Genomic DNA, 16,997 nt, shown 5'->3' with positions numbered 1-16,997 from the left:
GACACTGGCCGTGCATCTGTGACTTTGCCAAGCTGAAGCCCGCGGCGGGTGTTACTGAGTCTCCCACCGCTGGCCCTGCCTGCGAGGGGGATTCCAATGAGCACTTGTAGAGAAACCAGAATAAAATAGAGGAGAGGAGTTCCGACTTCTCCGGTATTTTCATCTTCTGAAACCCCCTGTGCATTGTTCTCAAGGAATTGCCCTTCATAGAAAAGGAGCCTTTTTCAAAAACTTTCAAAGACCCACAGGAACCTTTTCACTGTAACCCTGTAGTCCAATTTTCCAAGCGAGTCCCAGGGACCCCGTAGCTTGTTACTTAAGCCCATGGTGTCTGTGACCCCCAGGGACACCTGGCCCAGTAAGAATTGTTTTGCAAAGTTTCAGAAGGACTCACAGACTGGCTCCAGGCAGGGACACAGAGCTTTGACCCAGCTTCAGCAGTGTCTCTGGGCAAATCTCGTCCTTGAAGTTTCTGATAGCAGCTGCTTTTAGTGGTCAGGGTGGGCAGGTGGATGATGTCACTCTGGGACTCTGTAGATCCCAGACAGACTCTACTTGCCAGACAGAAGGCAAGTCCACGGCCAATTCTGCTCCCCTGGGCAAGTTACAGCTTTCACCAGCAGGTGGCGGCCAGGGTGGCCAGGGAGTCCTCACGGGGGAGCAGGGTGGAGAGGTGCAGAGGAGTCACCCAGGCCTGTGTCACTGTCCCTCCAAAGTGTCTGCTCCCCAAAGCCAAGCTGCATCTGGGAGCCGGAGGTTGCCAGCACCCCCAGCTGTGACATCCAAGGGCCCTGGGGATGGGAGCCTTGATCATGTCCCCTGCTGGAAGGAATCAAGTGGGGACAAACTCTGGCCCTCTGGCTCAGTGCACTAAACTCCTCGGTATCTGTCACCTGGTGGCCTGGGGAACAGAGTGACACATGGGGACCTCGAGTGTGCAGCCATCCAGAGAGTGTTTTGTCTTTTGAGATTCAGAGCACTTGAAGGTCTCGCTTTGATTTCTCTTTCCAGGTGGTAGCGTTGGCCTTGGTCAGCTCTGCATGGGGGAAGTGAGTCTCAGGGAGCCTGTCCCTTGCAAGCGCAAGGTGCTGATGCCATGTTCCTTTGTGTCAGCCCCCCAGGTCACACAGAAGTCCCTGCAGCGCGGCGCTCGGGATTCGGACTCCGGGCCCCTGGTCCCTTCCATCTTAAAGGTTTCTGGTAAGAAGATACCACAGGGGATCTGGGGGAGTTTAACTGATGCCCCCCCCCTGGCACCACCAGGCATAGGGCTCTGGTCCTACTGTAAGATGTGTGCTATGCCGCCTGTGGTATGCCGCCTGTGGAGGGTTCTCCGTGAGGTACAGAATCCACTGGGAGCTGAACTGAGGACCAGTTTGGGCGGATTTTGCCAGCTGCTGCCGTGGTGTGGATAAATTTCATTTCCGCAGGTCCTGGATCCCAGCACTTCTTTCTGAACAGATGCTATGTGCTACTAGTTTCTCAGGCATCATCTTTCTCAGTCTGCAAAACAACCGAGTGAGCTGAATTCTACGTTTCTGTTTCATAGATGGGAAAATGGACGCCCAGAAAGGTTTAGGAACAAGTGTAAGGTCACACAGCAGCTGGGCCGCAGCTGAAAATTCAAATGCAGTCGCTTACATTTTGCAATCTATGCTCTTTCTTGCATGTAAACTGGCTCCCAGTTTATTTGTTAGGACCTCTGGGTGTTTCCTGTCGGTAAGCAGACACCTAAATGATCCAGGCATTGAAAGAAATCTTAGACCAGGTGCAAACCGATTACAAACTGCACACCTAGAACTCTAGATAGAAATTTCAAAGTGAGAAACTTCCGATGTGACTGCTTCGCCGTGGGGGACCCTTTATCCCCCTGCGTGGGGATCGAGTGGACCCCGTATCAGAATGGATGTGGTATTTTGAAAGTCTTCATCCTTTTGCTTCGTCACTTAGCAAACATTCATTAAACAGTGCCTGTGTTTCAGGCCCGGCTCTGGGTAACGGGAAGTCAGAAGCGCAAGTTGAATGAGCACTGCCCTGTCTCCCTGGAGCTCCCCCTCTAGGCTGGGGGAAAAACAAGAAACAAGACAGGCAGGTGGAGAGTCGGGTGGTGGGGAGCTCGGGGTGCTCAGAAGGGGCACAGACCACTTCAGTACATCTGGGGAACCCAAGGCCACTGTACCCGACAGGGACTCTCGTCTCGATGGCATGGAAAACAAAGCCAGTGCCTCTACGGTTGCAGTTTGGGTGTGCAGAGGAAAGTGTCACACAGCATGCATCATACAAGATTATTTTATAATAGTCACCCGAAGAGTCACACACAGACGATCACAGGAGACCTGTCCACATGCTGAGACCCAAAAAATCCAGCCGAGGGCCCGGATCCCACGGCAGTGTCCTGCATGAGTCCCTCTGAAGACCTAGAGCCCAGGACAATGAATCACACAAGTCTATTTCACAAATTTGTGCTAGGAAGGCCCAAAGGTCAGTGGTGGAAGCCAGAAAGTCTGTACCACAGGCTGCAGGAAGTGCCCTGGAACCAGGAAGCAACATTCAAGGTAAGGACCAGGACTTCGCCAAAGAGACCTACAGCCATCCTCAGTGACGGTGAGGACCCAGGCTCCAACCATAGTAAGGACAGCCAAGTTCACATCAGGAAAGCAGTGTGAGGAGCTCCTCCAGGAGAATCAACAGCAACAGCTCCTCTGCCCCGCCAGGTCTCCCTCCTATGCTGTTGGCAGTGATCCTGGTGGGGAGGTCCTCCATGCCAGCACCACAATGACTCAGGTCAGCTGGGCACCGCAAGCTGACCACCAGTTGTGAACCCCCCGCACCACCACTCCATCACCACATGCAGGTGTCACAGCGCTGAGAAGCAGCGGAGTCCAACCCCAACCTCGGCCTCAAGCGCCCTGCCAGTCCACAGTACCTTTATGTCCCCACTGAGTTCCGAGTGCTGGCGCCCAAGCTGGTGGCTGCCTGGGAATCCTGGTGGCTTGAACACTTTGCCAGTGGCTCTTTAGCTACAGGGAAACTCCAATTCCCTCTGCCATTGGGGTCAGGACACTAAAACTGTGCAGGCTCCCTGGGGTGTGGTGGGCTTGGTAGGATGGAACCAGGGTGATGGGTCCAGTAATGAGGGAGGATGGATAGGCTGGAGAGAGACCCATGACCAGCAGAGTCCTGGAACAAATTCCAGCCGAGTCAAATCTTCTCTTGCTGGCTTCTGTTTTTGAACATAAAAGTTTTGCTTCACGTACTAGGAAGAAAATGCAGCAAAGCCCAATGGGTAATGTCCATTGGATAAAGTCTATTAACAACTTGAAGATTTCAGACACCTCATTCAACTCTAAATTGCTAGAAAAGCATGGTCAGCATAAGTTCAAGACTCACAACAAGTTCAAGACTCACTCTCCTCAGCGCACAGAAAGGTCCTTTCTCGGCAGGAAAGGTTTCATGAGAGATGCTCAGAATTCTCACGTCAATTCTGGCTCATGGAGATTAAAAACATAAAAACTCAACGCCCTGTGGTGGCTGTGGCCAAGGTCAGACCTTGCTGCAAGCCCTAGAGAATTCTCACCTGTGTCAGAACAGCAAATGTGACCCAGCCCTGCAGCTCTTTGCACAAAATCTGCATGCACAGGCAGCTGCATCTGCAGGGCCACCCATCCAGAAACCACTGGCTTCAGGTGCATGCAGTCAGGGAACTCACCCTGAAAACTCCCTCCTGGGGACGGCCCGTGGACTGGAAGAGGAACTCTCACTGGGCAGCCTGGCCTGAGGCCACCCTCACAGCCCACTTTTCCCTTTTGTCTGGGATCGGTGCCCTTGGCTGGGGGCTCTGGCGTCCCTGGAACCCAGTGCCTAGTCAGAATTACTTTTCTTTCATCAGACGGCAAGCAAGACGCTGGACTCTTACCCGGCATGGTCTTCTTCGCGGTGACACTGTCCATTCTCTCTCTGATCGGGATCTTTAACAGAGCGCTCCGTACCCGGTAGGTTTTGTAGACTTTCTGTTTTCTGATTACACACAAGTGCCATCAAAATTCAGTGACTGAGTAGAGGAACCCTTTCATGTTTGTGCATAGAAAGCAAATAACAGGGGGCTAGGGATTTAGCTCAGCAGCATAAGCGCCTGCCTTGCAAATGCATGGTCGTGAGTTCGATCTCTGGTACTGATAAAAAAAATTTTAAAAGAGCAGAGCTCCCCAGTACACACAGGGCTGTGCTCTCTATAAATGTCACTTACTTCACCCTCACGTTGACTCCACCAGAAAAGCTCCGGGCAGTGTTACAGAGACCCAGAAAGCTGGGATTCTTGGCTCAAGCTCACAGAGCACTAAGCCCGGACTCCAGCCCCAGCTGGGGCAGGACAGCCCCTCTCCGCCCTCTGCCTTCTATTTTACCCCAGTGCCACCTACAGAGCCTTGATTCTTTTTCTTGTTTGCATTTTGTTTTTAAACAGGGTCTCTATGTCATTCAGGCTGTTCTTGAGCTCACTGCATGGCCCCATGCCCAGGCTTGCTTTGAACTGTCAGGGGTGCTCCTGCCTCAGCCTCCTGAGTGCTGTGATCACAGGTGTGCGCCCCAGTGCCTGGCTAGGGCCTGGATTCTAGAGCACAGAACAGCCTTGAGTTTTACCCAGACCAAGGAGCAGATTCAACCTGGCAAGCAGCATGAGGATGTCGGAACAGCTCACTTTATGATCACACTTGTGTCCTTAGGATTTCAGCCCCAAAGCGCTTCTGAGGTTCCCCCAGTTTGATGAAGTCTGAGGCGAGTTCCTGAAAGTGGCCCATGCGGGCAAGGCCTCTGGTCTTCTCCCAGAGCCTCTCCTGGGGCTGCTTCCCTCGGGACACCCTGTACACAGACCCTGGTGGCAAATTCTCCCCCAGAGGGGCCCCAGTTTCTTTCTCGTCATCGCTCTCGCTTTGTGACACTGTCTTCCTCTGAAATGTGTGGGAGAGAGGTGCAGGAGGAAGATGATTTTAAAAGCTTTCTAAATAAAGTACCCTGGTGACTGCTATCGACACGCTCAGAACTTGGGAAATGTTTCAGAATTTAAATCGAATGCTAACAGATCCTGCCATGCTTGTGAGGAGGGAAAAGCAGCACAAGGACTTTATTTTAGGTTGTATTAAAAAATATGTGATTGCAGAGTCCTTGGAAATCTCTTGACGTGCACACTAGTTCCCTATGAAAGCAGTAATGCTCCTACGGTTATCCAGAGAGTCCCAATTAGCTCAAACAACATTCAGTTTGCTACTAAAAATAATATAGAAAGCAACTTTCAGTTGGCAGCATAAATAAGGAAATAAACATTTCTGGGTTACTTTAATTATTTAAATTCCTTTTTGTCTTTCTTTTTGAGACAGGGTCTCTATGCAGGTCAGCCTGGCCTTGAGCCCACTTTGTAGCCCAGGCTGATCTTGAACTCACAGTCATCCCCCTGCCTCAGCCTCCCAGTGCTGCGATTACTATGCCCAGCCAAGCATTCTTTTTATAAACAAGAGATAATTTCAGTAGGGCTATTTTGCCTGTTAGCATGCAGCCGTTCACTTATCTTTCCCAGTTTTTACCTCTCCTCAGCAACGTCTGCAGCACGTGATGACGGCCGTCCTCCTGGGAGCTGCTGCCTGACTGCGTTCTTTTCCTGCCCCTTTCCCTCCCCATCTCTTGGCCTCCTTCCCATTAGATGGTGTTATTTAATGGCCCAGCACTTTATTTCTGAAAGCCCTACGTCAGAAACAGAGCTGCAGAACGAAACTCAAAGCATACTGAACAGATTGAAACCAGGAGGTGATAAATAATTTGGTCCTCTTTGAAACAGAGAGAGTGTAAACGGTAAAAACAGAACAAAACCACTGTGTAAACAGAGGTAAAGAAATGACCTTGAGACTCAAAGTACAAGGTCACAGAAGGCCTGGGAAGCTCCGCACTCCCGCTGGTGTTTCATAGACGTCCCTACCTACTGACCGAGTCCCACCTGCCACTCACCGGTCCCCGACATCAGTGCGAGGGAACCTCGGCTCAGCGCCCTCCCCCTCGGTCCTGGGTGTCCCTGGGCCCCACTCAGGCTGGACTGTCCACGCAGAAGATGCTTTTAAACGCCACGGCGGTGCCCAGAGCGGCTGGAGGGCACGAGCCGGGAGCACAGCTCCTTGCTGCCACTGCTCTGCCGTCACCTACTTCCCACCTGCCTGGGCCCAGGGCATCCGGACAGGTCCTCCTGGGCCACCACAGATGGACAGGGAGGACACATGCAATCCACATGACCCTGGTTGGGCGAGCCACCAAGCCCAGAACTATAGGAGCTAGAGTTAGTGTTTTAATGTGTCTCTCTTGGAAGAGCTGTGGCTGTTGTAGACAAATGTCCCCTGAGTTTTTTCAGAGTTTCCTGTCCCAACATGGCCTGCTCGGGTGGCTGGCCACACTTGATGTCTCCAGCTTTTCCCATTTCTCTTTATTTTGTCTTTTTGAGAAAGGGTTTCACTAATGCAGTTCAGGCTGGCTTTAAACTCGCAGGGATCCTCCTACCTCAGCCTCCTGAGTGCGTGTGTCACCAGGCCAGACCTTACTCTCTCCCACGTCTCTTGAGTCTAGTGTTTTAAAGTCTTCCTGCTCATTGGAAAGAAGCAGAGCAGCAGACCCCAGCGGGAAGCTGGGAAGATACAGAGCCCAGGCCTCACTTCACGTTGCCCCAGGATGTCTGCCCCTACCTGTGGATTCCACCCCATCCCTACCCCATCTTCTAACCATGTCCTTTGTTCTCTTAGAATTAAAAGGAAAATCTTACTGCTGCTACCAGGGTGGCTTCGTGACCAGGTTCCTAACGTAGGGAACAGTAACGCTGTGAAGATGCTACAGGTAACCGTCCAACCCAGGGGCTGGGGATTTAGCTCAGCGGCATACCCACCTGCCCTGCAAGCAGGCAGTCATGAGTTCGATCCCCTGTACCAATAAAAAGGAAAAAGACCAAAAAAACCAAACCAGGGGTCGGGCCCCATGATAGGGCAGAAATCCCATCTCAGCACCATTATCTGGGTGCAGGAACAAAGTCAGACATAGTCCTAATCACGCTTATAAGAGTTGAGAGGACGGGGTCAGGGAAGAAGAGAAAGAAGCCACACTGTCCACAGGAGAAAAGTGGAGTGGAGGCGGGGTCAGCGTCAGGGTCACTGGAGACAGAGTGACCACTGGGTGTCCGCAGGGAGGAGGGATGAGCTGGGGGGACTCAGCCTTCGGAGTTTCGGGAGATGGGAAAGGGGGGACATGAGATGGGGGTGCGTGAGGGAGCTGGTGTCTCCGGAGATGGAGGACGGTGCTCTGGTCGGCCTGGGACGTGGCCTCAGAACTGATAGACTGTAAGTTCTGGTAGCAGAACAACAGTGACCTCCTTCTCACGGTTCTGGAGGCCAGGAGAGCCAAGGCCAGGGTGGCGCGGTGTCACTGTGGCTCCCTGGCCAGTGGTGGTGGCTAGATGGTGGCCAGGTGGACATCTCGCTCCTGCCTCTTCTTCACTAAGCACTCCATGAGGGACGCATCCATGCGACCCAGTCAGCTCCCAAAGGCGCTGCCTCCAGATAGTGCCGCATTGGCTTGGACACATGGATGGAGGGCATGGATAGGGTCAGTCGGTCACGGGCGGCTACAATTTTATAATTGCATCGCTTGGGAATGATTTTCCCCAGGAGACACATCAAATCCATTTCTCATCCAGAAAAGTCAAGGGGCTAAAACCCAGAAGTGTCTGGATTCCCCAAATAGCTCCCCACCGTTAGAACAAAGCGTTTATGACAGACTTATTACTCTTACACTATGAGCAAAATAGGAGTGTCTGCCCTTTCCTGTATTTAAACAACAATGTGTTTTCCCATAGTGAGGCTCCATGATACTAAGATACAGTTCAAAGTATTCTAGAGCCCAACTTTTATTTTTTTTAAGAATATATTTATTGGGAAAAGAAAGCCTCTGTCTGAGACACAGAAGGGATCCCGAGTGGGTTGCCCTCCAACTTTTTATTTTTATTTTTGAAACAGGGCCTCACTGTGTAGTTTAGGCTGGTCTTGATCTTACTGTGTCGTCCAGGCTGGCCTTGAACTCATGGCGATCCTCTTGTCTCAGCCTCCCAAGTGCTAGGATACAAGAATGCACCACTATGTCTGGCTCCAAAGTCCAGCTTTTAAAAGAGTTCTGAAGTAATGTGCATGTTAATATGCAAGGCTTTACTTTCACTTTAAAAAATCAAGAAATGTGCTTAAGTTGTGGATTATTTTTATTATCCCTTGGCTCTAGTCTGCTCGTGGGAGAATTTAACAAAGATGACAAAAGACAAAGAAAGGAAAGCACTCAGGAAGACAGACAATATTCGAGAAACGAGAGGGAAGGGAGAGTGGAGAGGAAGGAAGGACATCCCCAGTCCTTTGGTTATCCAGGACGCTCTGTAATGGGCTTTCATAAATCGAACAATGTCTTTTTTTTCCCTAGGAAAAAGATGGGTTTGTGAACAGTAGCACCAGTGAGCAGGTCCCTTATGTGGACCCAGTGATTACAGAGATAAAAGAAGTTTTTCACCCAGAAGGGCGCAAGCCTGCAGGTGGCAGGAAAGACAGGAACACAGGAACCCAGGACATGAAAGCGCCCCTATTCGTCAGGAGCCCCGAGGTGTACATCCCCAACCTCAGCACCGGGTATAAACCACAGATCTCAAGCTTTCTCCCAGAGGGAAATCATCTCAACAGCAGCGGTGAAACCGATCCATCAGCCCCGAAGCCAGCAGCAGACCCCTTTGACCCAGGAAAGAATGCCAGGGTTAGAAAATACCCTCGGTTTGCCTTTCCAGGCGCCAGTGTGAGTTCCCTGAGCAGCACACTCATCCTGGAAGAATTAAGTCTTATTCTCACCCAAGGCGACAGCGGGCCTCCTGACATGCCCAACTCGGCAGCAGGCAGAAGTGCCATGCTTCTGGAAGACGATTTGCCCAGAGATACCATCCCAGAGCAGACCGTACTGCCGGATGACTTTGTCGCCTGCCTGGGGATCGTGAACAAGGAGCTGCCTTCTATTAACGCTTACTTTCCACAAAACATTTTGGAAGATCACTTCAATAGGATTTCACTCTTGGAAAAGCAGAGCGCGTAGCCAGAGTGCAGCAGAGAAAGCAGCGTTGGTGTCAGAAGTTGTCTCTTCCCCTCGGTAGAAATGGCATCCTGCCTCCGAGATCCCGAAGTGGGACTTACTTCACGGTCACACACACCAAAAAAAAAAAACAGCATTAGTAGGGAAACCAACGCATTTATTAAAAAACACCAAACCACACTACTTCCTCTTCAGCCCTTCCTCCCTGAAAGGTACAGAGTAGCTCTGCTGTGTGGAGGAAGGATCAATAGCACAAGATGTGCGGCAGTGAAATAAACGCCAAAAACCAGAATAGCAGCATCTGCTTGCAAAGGGAAAAGTGAGTTTAACTTTCCTCTTCGCACTTCTAATTTTCTCAAGTAGCTTAAAATTAGCTCCGCAGAGCAAACTCAGTAAAAGATGAAAGAAGGAGGCCCGTGAATTCGTCTCATTTGCAGTCACATCTCTTCCTCTGCTTTCTGTTTGGGTGTTAGAGGTTTGGTCTGGCTGTGTTTGGTCCATGAGGGGTAAAACAATGAAGCTATGAATTCCCTCTCTTCGTTCAAGTCAACAGCGGTGCCACCAAGCTCCTGTGGCATCACTGGTGTGTGATCTAAACTCACGGAATCCAGGAGAGGTGGCAGATGTAGGATCAGCTCGGCGTGATTGTTCCTGATATCATCTGTTGTGTAGATTCCTCAGAAACCTCCTTAGAGCAGAGCGTACCAGGAGCAGCCAGGCAAAGGACCTCACACTGCAGACATCGCTAGCCAATCACTGCACACCGTGATTTCCTTTTCATCATTCTGTTTGTTAGAATGTATGTATCCTGCAAGGAATCTGTTTCACATCCCTAATGCAATGTTAAGGTTAAAATATCTTGCTTTCTATCAAGTGCATTTGCCTCCTTCTTCTCCAAAGAGAGGATTGTAATGAAACAAAGAGGCAAGGAGTACTGGAGCCAGAAAGAACCAAACTGAGATTCATCTTTGTTGTTTAATAACCTAGTGTGGGCATCTGGTAATATGGGAATAATGGTTTTATGGTGCATCTCACCATGTCTGTAATTTGTCACTCAATGTAACTGCTTTTGCAGCCGGGCATGGTGACACAGGCCTGTAATCCCAGCAACATTCTCAAGGCTGAGGCAGGAGGATTGCCGAGTTCGAGGCCAGCCTGGGTTACATAGACCTTGTCTCAGAAAAAACAAAACAAATATAAAGCTTCCACCAGGCTGGAAGGAGCACAGCACTGCTCGAGCTCTGTCGGTCACCAAAGAGACCAGACCAAGAGACCAGACCAATCCCATTTTTGCTGTTAGCCTTTTGGTCCCAGTGGGCCAGAAATTTTGCTTGGCCCCTGCCCTAATCATGGGGAAATTTCAGCTGCTTCACCCAATGCCACCCTGACCTGGAAGCCAGGGTTTTCTTTCCACTTAACTTGAACTCACCGGACCACTGAAAACCTTGTGACCAGCAAGGCCCTTGGGAGATTATGAATGTGAACACAGCCAAGTCCCTGCAGCTGTGGGCTTGTATCCTGGGGGTGAGAGGCATCCTGTGGGGAAGGGCGGGCAAGGGCTTCAAAGACCTCGCAGTGGGGAAGTGGTCGGATGGGAGTGGAGAGGGCCAGCGAGAAACAAAGGAGAAATAACGGACAGCAGTGTGTGCTGGGTGTGCGAGGCGAGGTGGGTAATGCGGCAGAGAGCAGCCCGCCTTGCACTGGTGACCAGGGAAACCCATTTGCTGACATAGCCCCTGAATCTCAACAAGCCACACCCTCCCGTAGGCCTCCACTGCCTCAGGCCCTGGCCTCCTGCAGCTGGCGTTTGTATGCTGTCTGCATCTCCCCAGCATCTGAAATGGGATGTGAGAGGGGAGAAGACCCAAGCATGCTACTGTGGGTGCCCTGGGCTCGCTGTTTCCCTTCCCTGTGCACCCCAGGGGGCACCTTGCCTTTGACATCCAGTTGATGCCATGCCGCAGTGGAAGAGGGGAAAGGTTTTTCCAAAAGCAATCTCAGCCACTGATCTGTCCTGTAATCTCACTCCAAATCCCAGCAGCCAGCACAGGAGAGGACAGAGGCGTCCTCTGCCTTCTCACCTGCTCCTTTGCAGGCCGAGTCCCTGACAGCTCAGAGCTCAGGACTGCAGCTCATTCTGCAGCTCCGTGCAGAGCTGCTAGGTCAGGCCCCAGCCGCCCCCAAGGCCCTGCAGGATTGGGTCAGAGGGGCCTCGTCTGCTACTGGACACAGAGCTTTGTGTACTGTTACTTCGCTGCTCTCCAATCACCACACCCTAAATGTCCAGGCTGACTTCAAGTTTATGTCCTTTTGGGATCACTAACAATAAAATACTGCATGGCAAGCATAATTAAATTTCATAAACTGAGAGACAGTTGACTCCCTCGGCGGCCTCTCTCTTTATGAAGTAATTACGCCACTCGCAGGAGGTTATGTTTTAATGGGAAATGTTTCCCACTCGGCAGACACCCGGATTTAAAATAAAAGAAATGATTAAAAACAATTTGCGGGCCTCCCTTGGGGAAAAGCATGAACCCAATGTAAAATACTTGTCCTCTGATTCGTGGAGCAGGTTACGGCTGCTGCGGGTAAGGGAATTACAGGAATGCTAATGCAGGTTTGATAGAGTGCTGTTACGTTCTTCCCAGCGCTAAGATCACACCATTAAACCCAATTAATGTCTCACATGAGGCTCCCTTAGCCATTTTGCTAATTTCACTTTTCAGCTTAACTTGTGATCACCACCCTCTGTCTTTCAGAATTTCCATCAGTTTTCTGAAGATGTGTTTATTCCCTTTAGGCTTATGTTCAGAATACAAAGTATCACCTAATTCTCATAATTAGCATTTAGCAACACATTAAGGACTCAACAGTACAGGGTCCATTTGTATTTAGGGCAGTCAAAGTATACTGGCCTAGCTAAGAAAGACAAAAACAGCCTATTATCTCAGCATTCGAGAGACTAAGGCAGGAAGATTGTTGCAAGTTTGAAACGAGCCTGGGCTACAAAGTGAGCTCAAGGCCTGCCTGAACTGCATAGCAAGATGCTGTCTCAAAAAAAATAAAAATAAAAATAAAAATAAAAACAAGAAAGCAAGCAGCACCCCCACACACACCTGCCAAAAAAAAAACCCTCTAAGCTAAATGGCTGTGTCGTAGAAACCTATATCTTTTCTGCCACTGTTTCAAAAATTCCAAGAAAACAAAAGTGCCATCTCTAACCACGAAGGTGAACCTAAAATTAGGGCCTCTGCAGAGCACAGGAAGGAAATTGTGAACAGGCAAGCGCCAGGACTGCGCGTGAGAGCCGGAAGTCAGTACCCCGCAGCTCTTCCCCAGCAGCTCCTGCAGCCTGAGGAGGTCTCAGCCCGGCGCTCACCAGGAGGAACATGGCAGTGGCTCACGGAGAAAGCGCTTCAGTTTAACCCGCGTGTTATTTGTGAAAATGCGTTTTAAAAACTGATCATGGTAACAGTGGCGTGGATGGGGGAAGTGTGGATGCCCCTCCACACCCTCCTGCATCCCACCCTGTCGATACAGTCTGGACCTCAGTCACCGTTGTGTTTTTTTAATTTAAATGATGAAAACGTAGTATTGTTCTGTGACTGGATTTTTCTCTTGGAAATGTTCACATTTTATTATGTGTGGCTGTTCTTTATTGTTTTAGACAAATGCATGGCATTCCATGGAACACATGCATCCTGGTGCATGTAATAGGCACCCAGGGGTCCCAGGTTTCACTATTACACCTATTCCATAGTAATCTTATATGCAGTGTATCACCGTTATCAATGGGAATTTTGTAAAGGGGGCTTTATTCTTTGTAAAGAATAAAGGAAGTCTCTCTCTCTCCCTCTCTCTTTCTGACCTTGTTTTTGTTTTATGAGACAGGGTCTCACGGGCTGACTTTGACCTCACTGTGTAGCTCAGGCTGGCCTCAAACTTGCAGCAATCCTCCTGCCTTGGCCTCCTAAGCACTGGGAATACAGGAGAGCAACAGATTCTTAAATGTGAAATTGTTGGGTCAAGAAATAAAGTCATTTACATTTTGGTAAATAGTACCAATTATTTTTCCAAAAGGACTCTGCTAATGTGGGGTCATGATTTAAAATGCTTGTCAGTCTGTTGGGTACTTGTTGGCTTTTTTTTTTTTTTTAAATGCGATTGAACATTCACTCATACGTTTTCCTCTTTCATAGTTTGTGTTTTGTTTTGTTTTGTTTTGAGACAGGGTCTCCCTATGTGGCCTTGAACTCACAGCGGTCCTCCTGCCGCAGTCTCCCCAGAGCTGGGACTACAGGCATGGGCCAGCATACCCGGCTATATTCTTTATTTTCTGAATCCCTTTTGTTTATTCTTTGGTCTTTTTTTTTTTTTTTTTTTTTTTTTTGAGGCATGGGTTGTTCTCTTAGTTATTTGTGAGGATTTTATAGATAATCTTTTCTGTTACATATATACCCTTCAAATAATTTCCCCAGCCTGGTTTTTTTTTTTTTTTTCTCTTCTTCTTTGGCTACACAAAAGCTTGAAGATTGTGTATAGTCAATCTGCGGGTATTTTTCTAGATGGTATCTGGGTGAGCTATCATGTTTAGAGACATCTGTGTTTATACCTGAATCTGTGTCATCTAATCTGTGGCTACATCTTTTTTTGCTTTGTGGCCAGGCTGATCTCAAGCTCCTGGTGTCAAGCGATCCTCCTGCCTCAGCTTACCAGTCTGATGAAGGGCATGTACCAGTCAGCCCAGCAGAAAGGAGCTGGGGTGACCCCCTTCTCTTGAGAAGCGCACAGATATGGTTAGAATCCACCTCTCAGACCCTGGCCGCGTGGCTTTTTGCAAACTTTTAATCTGAAGATTTGGTATCTTCTTCCTTATCAAAGATCACAGCGGCCCATGAGGAATGTAAGTAATCATTATATTCTGCAAACAGACGAATAAAAACAAATCTTTTGAAAAACCATGTCACCTCAGTATTTTCCCCTGTCCATTCAGTGAAAGGACTGGGTAAAGAGAGGAGGAGGAACAGGCACTTTGGGAATTTTGATAAAGCAGGGCAGGAAAGCCTGGGTGGAGGAGGAGCTCCTGGGAGGAGTGGCAGGGAATCCTGCAGAGGATGATTTTGGGACACCTGGGACACCCTTGACCATCTGTTAAACAGCGCCTCCTTCAAATTCCGTCCTCCCCGTGTCCTCTGATTGGGTGGCCAGGACTCCTAAGTAATATGCAGCATTCACTGATCGCGGGTTAATACTTGCCGCTCTTTTCTCCAACTTTCCTCTTCTCTAGACGGAAGCAAAGTTCAGTACTCCTTGTACTTGGGGATTTGATTCAGAAAGATGCATTGTATTTCAGTCGTGGAAGCTGGGAATCACTTGTACCTCCCTAAAAGAAGAGATGAAGGTTTAAAAAGTCACCAAGTGGCTAGCACAGTGGTACACACCTGTAATTTCCACACTTGGGAGGCTGAGGCAGGAGGATTTCTGGGAATTTGAGGCCAGCCTGGGCTACACAATGAATTCAAAGGCAGCCTGAACTGTATAGTGAGATCCTAAAAAAAAAAAAAAAAAAAAAAAAAAGTAGCCCAAAGCTGCTAAGTATCTGCAGGCTGTGTTCTCTTCCTTAGCGGGAGTGTCCCCAGGAGGGTTCTGTCCATGGACTGAGGCAGCAGCAATGCAGGATGGGAAAGGGAGAGGTCCAGGCTCTGCAGGGAGAGCATTGGTGACGTGGGTGAGAGCCCTCCCGGAGTTCACAGAAGCACCCTTCAGAACTCTTAGGGTGTCCTTTCCATTTCCGTTTAGTTTCACTAAAAAATAGAAATTGTCATTCAGCAAAATGAATTCCGGAGGAGCGTGTGGAACTGCACCCCCAAACAAAATTGCAGATGGGTGGTTGATTTTCTTTCTCCCTTAGGAGCTTCGGTTAAGGGCAGTTGGGGTTTTCAGATTTCAAGATTATGGGGCACAGTTCTGCCCATGTGGTGGCCATCACTGTCTCCCTGCTGCCCCATCTCCAGGGGCCACTCCTCACCTCATCCACAGGTTTGTTAACTGTCACCAAGTGAGTCCACTCCCCCCGAGCTCAGGGAAGGCTTTCTGGAAATTGTTGGCCAGGGGTTCAGCCTTGGCCCCCCACCCTGGGACCGGACAGGCTGCTCCCAAGAATTGGGTATAGATCTGGGAGAGACCCTGCAGGCGACAGTGTCACACACTGTCCCCAGTGCCACAAGCTGCTGTCCACCTCATCCTGCTCCATGTGAGCACAGAAGGGCAATCGGACTCAGCCCAAGGGGAATAGAGAAATCGATGGGGCATGGGGGACGGGTAGGGGGTTTTGGAGGAGAGTCCCAAGGGCATGGGAGTCCTGGCTTCACTTGTTGATAGAGTTCAATCACACAGGGCGCCCTTAATGCCTTAGCAACTTCGATGATTTATAATTGAGAGTCTTCCCACATGAAAACGCAGGGCTTTGTGCTCACAGTGACCAGGATGGCTCGCAGGGCTGCCTGCATTGACAGCCAGCAGGGACCTCTGTGGAGAGGGACATCGCACACCGCTGTCAGCAAAACTGCTGTAGGGTTAAACCGCAAACCACCTGACAACTCCTCCCTCCGCAGCCTCTGCTGTGGGAGGCCTGGGGCAGCAGTGACTTGGCCCAGGGACGGCACCGCGCTCTGCAGAGGCCGTGGGTCGCCCGCCCCCAGTATCCTGTTCTGAAGCCTGCGACAGAGGTGATGAACGCACTCGTGTCCTTTCCCGTGCTTGCAGCTGTTCCTTTCACCTGGACGCCCTCCCTGGTGGACGCCACCCCTGCGCCCCCCCCCCCCCCAGTACAGGACTGAGGTCCCGGGTGACAAAGCCCGGTGTCCACGCGCACGGACGCAGTGCAGCGCATGGAAGAGAAAGCCCCTTTCCTGGTGTGCACGGAAGCCGGGCCACTTTACTATAAACCACAGAAGAAATGACGCAGGTGTCGGCGGCCACATCCCCTCCCGTGAACGGGCATAGGAGACGCCAGGTGTCACAGGTGTTGCACACAGAAGCAGGACTCGACGTGGGGAAAGCGCTGCTGCCCTGGGAAAAGCTCGGCCAGCTGCCCCGGGCTCCCCGCATACAGGGTCTGATCCCGTCTGCCCCACACCCTGCGAGGCCGGGTTCTCACCCCTCCTCGGCCTGGGCCAGCAGAGTCAGCTAGGGTGCCCGGTATCCAGCCCCACCCGGCCGCCTAGTGGCCGGGCGGTCAGCCCGCTGCCACCTCGCCTTCCTAAGGCCATGCTGCGCCTCCCTGCGACTTCTCCCGGGCGCGGAGCTTCTTGCAGATTCCTCCTTTAAATCGCCACACGGGCCCACAGGCTGCCCCAGCCTGGTCACAATGGCAGTGAGGGCACAGCGTGTGGTGGCCGGCGGGCATGCGACAGGCCCAGGTGGAGAGGCACGTCTGGGGTGCGCGCTCAGCTCAGCTGTGTAAGTCATTGAAAACCCAGCCTCCCCGGGTGCAGCGCCTGAACCCGGGCTGCAGCCCCCTCCCGAGCTGGGGAATTTCCTCTCTGAGTACTGGCAGGATAGTCAGCAAACTCAGTATTTTAGGTTCCAGAAAGAAACGTGGTGTCAGGGTTCCATTTCCCGCATGTGAGGCCTACACCATGAGTATTTCAAAGCGTGCGTGTACTAATGTGAAAGCTCAGTGACGGTGGGCAGCTACGGGGCAAGAGCAGGTACGAGTCCCCGCGTAATCTGCATCTTGGTGGTCAGCCTGGTAGGATTGAGCATCACTGGGCAACAGGAAAGCAGGCATGTGGGCGTGTCTGTGGGCGGGATCCGGAGGTGACTGGCACACAGGACAGCAAATGGTGAGGGGCCTCCAA

At 50.7% G+C, this 16,997-nt stretch overlaps 1 protein-coding gene across 1 annotated transcript in view; it reads left to right on the top strand.

The window, feature by feature from the left end:
* Positions 1 to 12,985, top strand: part of Il23r (interleukin 23 receptor) — a 43,341-nt gene extending 30,356 nt beyond the window's left edge. The window contains exons 8-11 of the mRNA XM_063258706.1: positions 1,114 to 1,200; positions 3,890 to 3,992; positions 6,774 to 6,864; positions 8,485 to 12,985. Coding sequence (XP_063114776.1) covers positions 1,114 to 1,200; positions 3,890 to 3,992; positions 6,774 to 6,864; positions 8,485 to 9,138 — 935 coding nt within the window. The 3' untranslated portion in view covers positions 9,139 to 12,985. The remainder of the gene's footprint in view (positions 1 to 1,113; positions 1,201 to 3,889; positions 3,993 to 6,773; positions 6,865 to 8,484) is intronic.
* The last annotated feature ends 4,012 nt before the right edge of the window (positions 12,986 to 16,997 follow it).

Source organism: Cavia porcellus, unplaced genomic scaffold (assembly GCF_034190915.1).
Source record: "Cavia porcellus strain 051 isolate PalLab524CR breed Dunkin Hartley unplaced genomic scaffold, mCavPor4.1 scaffold_1, whole genome shotgun sequence".
In the NCBI taxonomy this organism is placed as follows: domain Eukaryota; kingdom Metazoa; phylum Chordata; class Mammalia; order Rodentia; family Caviidae; genus Cavia; species Cavia porcellus.
This window is presented reverse-complemented; position numbering and strand designations above follow the sequence as displayed.